General features: G+C 31.4%; 1 protein-coding gene across 1 annotated transcript; it reads right to left on the minus strand.

Annotated features, from left to right (window-relative positions):
* Positions 1–576: 576 nt before the first annotated feature.
* LOC114180564 lies at positions 577–4,069 on the minus strand. The gene is made up of 6 exons (XM_028066872.1): positions 3,648–4,069; positions 2,677–3,539; positions 2,489–2,634; positions 1,509–2,225; positions 961–1,203; positions 577–783 (listed from the first exon to the last, which is right to left on the minus strand). The coding sequence occupies exons 1-6, from the start codon at positions 4,067–4,069 to the stop codon at positions 577–579; spliced, it is 2,598 nt and encodes an 865-aa protein (XP_027922673.1).
* Positions 4,070–9,343: the final 5,274 nt, after the last annotated feature.

Below are 9,343 nucleotides of genomic sequence, written 5' to 3' on the forward strand. Positions count from 1 at the left end.
AAAACACTCAATCTATCAATAAAAATTATACTACATTTCTTACTCCTACTTATAGAAAACAATCCAAAGCAACACAACAACAACATTAATAGTGTCCAATAATATAAGCCACCGCGCCATTATATGCTTCGGTTCCTGGCCAACCGAGGCATATAAGGCGAGGTAAAATGGGAATTCTACACTAGTGTGAGATGCAAATTGAGGTGTTATGCTGGACTGTGGCTGAAACGGAAGTTGAGGTGGATTACTAGGCCCTAGAGTATGAGTAGGTGAAACTTTTCAATTCTTACTATAGGTGAAACCCGTGGTGAAACTTAGTCAACTTACTTGGGCAAGATGGATGAGGTGCAGGTGGACACATTATAGATGATGGTTGGCCACTTCTATTTTGGGTAGGGGCTGAAACTTTGCCATTAGTCTTCTTCATGTATATTTTCTTCATCATCAGAAATTTTATAAACAATAACATTAATACAAGTCAATTCACATTCATTAAATTATGATTATCTAATATAATGCATGTATAAGTAATATGGATGATAATTTAAACAAAAACTAGTATAGAAATGTTCAATTTCAGTATGACCTTGTTAATTGTATATTCCCTTCTCCATCTGGAAATAAAGTTTCCAAATTTTGTTGTTCAAATGGTTCATATTCATGGAAAGTGACATCATTATCTCCACCAATGTCATATAAGTCTCGTGGCTTTAGATGCACAGGAATGCTCCAATTTTTATCTAATTCATCCACTACATAATAAACCATTTGAGCTTCTGCAGCCTGAATGTATGGTTCATCATCATCATTATCACCAATGTGTATTAAACGTGTATAGTTTACTAATCTAAATCCCAAGTCATCTGTTATAATCCCTCTAGAAGTAGTTGTATTAGCCCACATACATTTGAACAAAGTAACGAAGAATCAACCATTATAGTTGATCTCAATTATGTCTACCAATTTTCCATAATAAGGCACACCCCCAAATTGCATTTGATTGTCAATGCTACTTGCATAGCTCCTTGTCCCAAAAGTACCAAATATTCCACTATTTTGTGTTTTAAGTCCATCATCTCTCTCTAACGTACGAAACTTGAAGCCATTAACATTGTAAGCATTGTAGCGCTTTGCACAATCAATTGGACCCATAGCTAAGAGCCTTAAATCATCTGAGTAAGGTCCATTTAAGTCATTCTTTATCTAAAAAAAAAGAAAAATATAATCAACATAATTGGATATCTTTAATATTATCAAATTTAAGAATGTAAATTAGACATACCCGACGAGAAAACCATTCCACAAATTCTCTATGAACCCTCTTATCTATCATAGAGGATGATCGTGTACGACTTCTTAACTGTCTTCGTACAATTTCTCTAAATTCTATAATTTAAATAAATGAAATAATTACATGGTTAGTCCTCAATGTAGATGAATTATAAAAAGTTATAAAGATAAAGTACTTACTGAAGAAAAGGGTTAACTTGGGCACAATTAGTCAATACATGACGATGTGCTTGTAACTTTTCCTTTGTTGATAAAGAGAAGTAAGTAAAACCCCCAACTGGTTTTCCAACTGGTGGAAACAAACCACTTACACTAGATGCCATGGTGTCAGGTTCGTCATCAATACGCCTTATTTGATTAAATATAGTCTTAATTTCATCTAAATATCTAGAACAATAGGTTAAGGACTCTTCAGCTAGGTAGCCTTCAGCTATTGAGCCTTTAGGTTGAGCCTTGTTACGCACATAAGACTTCAATTTTCCCAAATATCTCTCAATGGGATACATCCACCTATATTGGACAGGTCCTCCAATCTTGGCATCTTCCACCAAATGCACAATCAAATGAACCATGACTGTAAAAAATGCAGGAGGAAACAACATCTCCATGTGACATAATGTAAGAACACTTCTATTTTGCAATTGGTTAAGTTCATCCACTTTTAAAACTTTATTGCACAAGTGCTTAAAAAAGGAATATAGATCAATCAAAACAGAGCACACTTCTTTAGGGAGCGTCTTCCTCATTGTCAAAGGTAAAAGTTGCTCCATCAAAACATGAGAATCATGACTTTTCAATCCTCCAAGCTTAGATTGTTTGACATCAACACATTTACTAATGTTACTTGAGTAGCCATCTGGAATAGTGATGTTCTTCAATGTTTTCAGAAATATATGTTTATTTTCTTTGGCAATGTATATATAGCCGGAAGATATCTGTTATTTGCATCAGGCCAAAGATCAGGTCTAACACCCCAATCTTTTAAGTCATTTCGTGCCTTTAGGTTGTCCTTTGACTTTTTACCTTGGTTCAATAATGTATAGACCACATTATCACATACATTTTTTTCAATGTGCATAATATCTAGATTGTGGTGCAATAAATTGTTCACCCAACAAGGAAGTTCAAAAAATATACTCTTTTTCCTCCATTGTAGAGGGCCATCAATAGGGTGGTGACCTTTTTGTTGTCTTTTCACCCGTTCCTCTACTTCTGGTTCTTTCCCAAATACAATATTAAGATTCTGAACTTGTTGTAAGACATTTGTTCCTGATATTCTCAAAGGACGATTTCTAGTTTCCACACTTCCATCAAAACGATTGCGGCATAATCTAAATTTGTGCCCTGTATTTAACCAATGTCAATGATTCATGAAACAAAATTTACCCTGAATCTTCTTAGGAGTTGTGTCAAAATTACACCTAGGGCAAGCCAACCCAGTATGTGTGTTCCACCTAGATAAGGTTCCAAGACCAGGAAAATCACTAATAGTCCATAATATAGCTGCATGCATATGAAACACTTCTTTCTTATGTGAATCAAAAGTTTCAACCCTAGTGTTCCATAGCTCTTTTAATTCTTCTATTAATGGCCTTAAATATACATCTATATCATTTCCTGGTGCTCTTTTACCAGGAATGATCATGGAAAGAATGAATGAACTTTGCTTCATACACATCCAAGGAGGAAGATTGTAAGGTATAAGTACAGTAGGCCAAGTACTATGACATGTACTCAAATCACCAAATGGATTGAACCCATCAGTAGCCAAACCAAGTCTGACATTTCGAGGGTCTGAAACAAATTGAGGATTCATTAGATCAAAGTTCTTCCATGCTTTAGAATCACTTGGATGCCTTAATATGCCTTCATGTGTACTTCTTGATGCATGCCATTGCATATGCTGAGCTATTTTAGAAGACATAAACATTCGTTGTAAGCGTGGCTTCAATGGAAAATACCTTAAAACTTTAGCTGGAACTTTCTTTTGTCTTTTAGTAACACCAACAATACTATTGCTCTTCTTTGTTTTCTTCCATCTAGATTCATTGCATTTCATACAAAATTCCCTATCTTTATCTTCTCCATAGTATAACATGCAATCATTTGGACAAGCATCAATTTTGGTGTAATGAAGGCCAAGCTTATTAATGATTTTCTTAGCTTTATAGAATGAAGATGGGATTTTAGCATAATCAAAAGCATCTGCTAACAACTCCAGTATCATTGATATTGCCTTGTCAGTCATTCTGCATAGACATTTGATATGGTACAATTTGAGCAAGAAAGAAAGTTTAGAATATTTGTCACATCCTTTATACAAACTTTGTTATCCCTCATGCATAAACTTCATATACTGAGCAATTTCATCAGGCATCATGTGGCTTGATTTAGGTCGCATATTCTCATGATTGTCCACATTTTGAGTGTTTACAAAATTCCCGAATGCATCATTAACCATGCCACATATGGGATCATTAGCAAAACCTCTATCCTCATTCGATTGGAAAATTGGAGGTGTTGAAATTGTATGTTGTACATAATTTGTCTCACCATGTAGAAGCCAAAATGTATACCCTTTTGGAAAAGGATGAAGAATTAAGTGTTCATATGTTGCTCCTCGAGTTTGCCATTTGTTAAGATTGCATTTCGGACATGGACAAATTATCTTACCCTCAACGCTCTTATTAGCAAATGCAAAGTCCAGAAATTTATTCAATCCATCCATGTATTGTTGTGTATTTCGAGGTAAATCAATCCAAAACTTATCCAAATCCATTAAGAATAGTTTGTTTATGAGAACAAAAATATATTTAATAAAGAAAAAAAATGTAACTAATGATATAAGAATAGAAAAAAATATTGATTTTCCCACCCACGATCAAAAGGAGAATAAGGAGAATAAGGGTCATTCAGAAATTAATGTATATGCATTATAAGTTTTACTGTCATTCGGAAATTAATGGATGATGTGAGTATTGTCATCTAGTGTTTATTATTTACTATTTTGATAGATTCAAATTATAATAGTAAATAAATTACAAGTAACCATATTTAAATTCTAATTAAAGTTTTAAAAAATTATAAAAAAATGTAATATTTAGATTTTACAATATATTTATGTCAGTGTTTTATGAAAATTAATATTAGACTCAATACAATTCCTTAATACACCGATCAATATGTTGTAAAAATATAGACTCAATACAATTTATTAATTCATTGAATGTCACAATTTTTAAAAACTCATTCAATGATTCTTTAACTATTTTATTTAGTGCAATGGTTAGCAAAAACCATGAAACATTTCGCTATATGTGTATGATTTTGAAAAAAAAAATTACATTACAAAGATTTTTACATTATTTTTTTTTCAAAATAATTCAAGGATAGGCTCCTATATGTCACTACAAAAAAAAAGCTAAATTGTGGAGGTTTTAATTTCGTTTAGTGGGGGTTTTTACCCTCCATAAAATATTTTGTAGGGGTTTTTCAAACCTCCACAGATAGATTCCCCACAAGTTATTTGTGGAGATTTTCTACAACCCCTAATACCAGTTTATATTGTGGAAGTTTTTTAATGGAGGGTTATAACCTCTCCTATTCATGACTATTATTTTGTGGAGGTTTAAAACCTCCTTTATTTCCATAAACCTATTTGATTCCAAAATTCCTGTTTTTCATTTTTTTTGTAGGGGTAATACCCTCCACAATTCAAGGATTATAAAACCTGTTTCGTTTGTATTATTTAATTTGTGGATTTATTCCTGTATTTTTCTTGCGTTATTCAAATCTCATAAAAAACAATATTTTATTTATAATTAGAATTTCCTACTATACTTGACAATGTATGTCACCATTTGAGGTACTTGTATTTTTATATCAACAATATTTTTTTGTACACTTCAATCAAATACTTTAACCAAAGTGCTCGAATATATATCATTAGAACTTTTGATTCTCAAAATCAACATATTAACATAAAAACAATTTAAATTGAAACAATTACAACTTAATCCATACTTACTCAAAGTTCATAATACACTAAAATAGTTTCATCCTATAAAACATCATCAACACCCTAAATGTTGCTACCACCAAATGATCCTCTTGTACCCATAGAAGACTCAGGCTCATTTGCATCACTGGTTTACTAAAATTATAAAAGATAAATATTAGTTGCAAGAAGGACATCAACCTCAAATCATGAAATCAATATGCATATACTAAAATAGTTTATTACTAGATCATTGATCTGCACAACAATCATGATTATTTGGTATCGATGATTTAAGGAGGCTTGTTAGCTCTCCTAAATCGCTTCCGAAGCTGAAGAGAGAAACAGAGAAATCACCATTCCACAATTCAAGCATCAAGTAAAGAACAATTAAATTTAATTTAATTTCAGAAAAGAAAAATAAAATAAAAAACCTGATTAATATTGAGTATTGATGAGTACGTATTTTTGCCCTCATTTAATGTTTAATTCTGGGTATTTAATTGAATTTGTGTGCCTAAAGAGTGATTTAATTGATAATTTTGATAATTAGGTTGTTTGAGCTTGTGTGATAAAAATGTCTTAAAAAGTGATTTTTAGCTGCATAAATTATTTTTGGATATTTTAACGTTTGTTGATGCAGCTAAAGTTAAGTTTTAAGCTCATTTAGAGGTGTGGAAATAAATTGATTAAAGCTTCAGGACACCTTAAAGATAAATCAAAGAATAAGAAATTATCAAAAGCACAAAAATTCAGGCCAAGCATTGCATGAAGACGACAAGAAAAACTTGGAAAAGTGAAGAAGTTTGGCTAAACCAAGAAGAGAGGAACAAAAAAATTGGACCTTGCGGTTTTCTTTATCTTTATGATAGAAGATAATTTGGGAAAATATATCTTTAGATATTTTATTTGATATTTTTAAATAATTATCTTATTTAATTATATCATAAAATATTAAAAGATAATAACTACCAAATCTGTTTAAATATGACAAGATCTTCTTGAATCTTTTTAGTTACACAACAAACAAATATATCTTGAAGATATTGGATTATTTAGAAGATAATTTAAGGAGATTGCAAAGGGTTGATTTGGAAAATTAATACAAATACTAATTGGTGATAATTTATCATATATCTTTAATTAATTAATTAATTTAATTATATTAGATATTGATATTATCAACCAATTATATTTGTCAAACAATCTATATCTCTCCAAATATTTTTAAATCTTTATCTTTATCTTTATTTTAAAAGATATTTGAGAGATTTTAGCAACAGAAAAGCCCAGTCCAATTCCTATATAAAGAGACCAAGGGAGAAGCAGAAAAAAAAAACAAGCTCGGGACTTCGGAGTTTTGGAACCCTTAGGGGTGCCTAATTTCGTTTCCTTTCTCTCTCTTTTCTTCTCTCTATTCTTCTTTTGTATTCCATGGATTGCTAAACTTCTTAGGTTGATTCCATTGTAATTTCATTATGGATTTTGAGGTTAGAATGAATTAATTTCTTTGTTCTTTTTATTATTGTTGAGGTTTTAATTCATCTATGTCTTTTATCTTTGAATCTCGTAAAAAGTAATGATTTTAAATCTATATGCATGTTGATCATATGAGTTCAAGGGTTTTTAAATTTAATTGAGACTTTACTTTGATTTTATTTAGAAACTTTCATATGATTAAATGAGTTTTTACCAATAATTGAGACTTTACTTTGGTTAAAGGTATTTACTCTAACTACAATTAATTGAGACTTTACTTTGATTAGTTAAGCTTTTTATTTGGTGAGAAGATAAAAGAATAGACATGATTAGGCATAGTAAATTTGATTGAGACTGTACTTTGGTTGAATTTACTGTGGATAATCTAAAAGTTCTCACTTTTAATTGAGACTGTACTTTGGTTAAAAGTGAGAACGCCAACATATTAATTGAGACTTTACATTGATTAATTTGTAAATCTATAACAATAATTAATTGAGCAATAATCTTTAGATAACCGATGATGAATCTATTTTGAAAAAGCAATGGAATCATTCTATTTTCTTTACTATTATTTTTATTTCTTTTTATCTTTTAAATTTTATTTCTATCTTTGTTTATCTTAATCCCCTATATTTTTTTATAATTTTATTTGACTAACTCTTGTATAGTTTTATAAGAACTAATTTGTTAAAAATCAATTTCGTGTTCGTTGGGAGACGACTTTGGGTTACTTTACCCTTTCTATTCTGTTGACTACTATCTTAACAATACTGAAGTTGTTATAGATAAGTAGTATTAATTTGATCGCGTCAACGACAGCGTTATCAAATTTGGCGCCTCTCCCGAGGAACACGGTTAGAATTTTTATCATTTTAGTTCTTATTTTTATTCTTTTGATTTTGATTTTTGATTTTGATTTTGATTTTGTTTTATCACTAACATTTTTTTTCTCTCAATTTTTGTACTAACATTTTTTTCTTTAGTTATTTTATTTTATTTTATTTAGTTATTTTTTTTTAAGCATAGTTTTTGTTTGAGGAATTTTGTTGGGAAATTTGTGAAACTAGTTGGGAAAAACTTTGGCTAAGGAAAGACAAGGTACTTAAGTTGTCCATTGAGACGCACCTCTCTTTCCTGGAAGTCTACTCAACAAGCTTTCAACTTATTTCTTTTCAGAAAACCTCTTTCAAAAATGCAAAATAGTTTTTCATATGAAATTAATCAACAGTGTGATTTTCAAGTGAATTATGATTACTATCCACAGCAACCACGTGATTCATATGATTATCAGCAACAAATTGTCACACCTACTTCTGCACCTGATACAAGTGGGTTAACTTTACGACAATTTAATGATCTATATCCTAGATCATCTTTTTTGGGATATGAGCAACAACCATATTCTAAGTGTCCACCTCAACAACCATATGTTCCAAATAGTGTTCAGCAACAATATATGCCACCATAGCAAGTTGAAGCAACCAATGGACCATCCTACAAAGAAGTTATGATACTAATGGGGGAAGTTATAGAGAAATTAGAGTCCATGGATGAAAGGTTGTGAGTTGATCAAAGATGCAGAAATATTGAGCAAGAGTGGTACGAAAATAAGCAAATATTGTCTGATATGTTGAGGGATGCAAGTAAGAACAACTTCATAGAATTACTTGTAACTGTTAATACCACCCCTCAACCCCATCAGAGATTTCCTGAAAATCCAGATTTTCACAAACTTCGTCATAAAATCAAAGATGTGCTTCTGAAGTTGGCCATCAGAGCTGAACAAATGTCTGAAGATTTGAGTCAGCTAATGAATGTTGTAGTGAGAAAGGTCACTTTGGAAGATATGATGAATATGATGATTGAAATGATGAAGATGAATCAGACAGATCAGAAAGAGATGATGAATGCCGCCACACAAAGCTTGCAGAGTCAGTTTGAAAAACCAATAGCGGAATCACATCACATTGATATATCTACTAATGGATATAATGATGCTCATAGTAATATGTCTATTGATGGACATATCAATTTTGCTAAAGATGTTGCTGATGAAGAAATTAAAGATTCTCACAAAAACATATCTACTGATAGATATGTTGACGATGCTCAATGTGAATATAAAGTTGTACCCGTTGATGAGGATATGAGTACAAATGATCATTTTCAAGAGCAAAGTTATGAGAACAATACAATGGAGGAACCAAGTGTAGTTGAAGAGCCTACAGTATTCGAAGAAGTAGCGGAAGCATCTACTATTGCAACTGACTTGGTTAATGATGAAGCAGCAGAGTCAACAACACCAGGTGAAAATTTTTGCTCAGAAGATGAGATTATGAGGATTACTGATGATCCACTTAATCGTTCGAATGCACCTGATGATGCTCAAGTTGAGTTGAAACCACACACTCCACACATCAAGTTTGTTGATGTGAATGATGCAAATAAGTTTTCAGTGGTTATCTTTGTTGACATGGCTGCAAAAAAGAAGAAAGGTTGCTACAACAGGTAAAAAGCTTAGATTCAAATTCTTTTGAAATCATTGTTGATAGAAAAGTTAATTTGCATGCATGT

Source organism: Vigna unguiculata, chromosome 4, assembly GCF_004118075.2.
Source record: "Vigna unguiculata cultivar IT97K-499-35 chromosome 4, ASM411807v1, whole genome shotgun sequence".
Lineage (NCBI taxonomy): Eukaryota > Viridiplantae > Streptophyta > Magnoliopsida > Fabales > Fabaceae > Vigna > Vigna unguiculata.

Excerpts from the sequence above, each read along its gene's own strand:
- LOC114180564 (XM_028066872.1), bottom strand. The coding sequence starts at position 4,069 with ATGGATTTGGATAAGTTTTGGATTGATTTACCTCGAAATACACAACAA. Across the intron at positions 1,204-1,508 it reads AGTTACAAGCACATCGTCAT|ATAAAGAATGACTTAAATGG; the intron begins GTATTGACTAAT and ends CTTTTTTTTTAG. Across the intron at positions 784-960 it reads TGCCTTATTATGGAAAATTG|GCTGCAGAAGCTCAAATGGT; the intron begins GTAGACATAATT and ends CCATACATTCAG.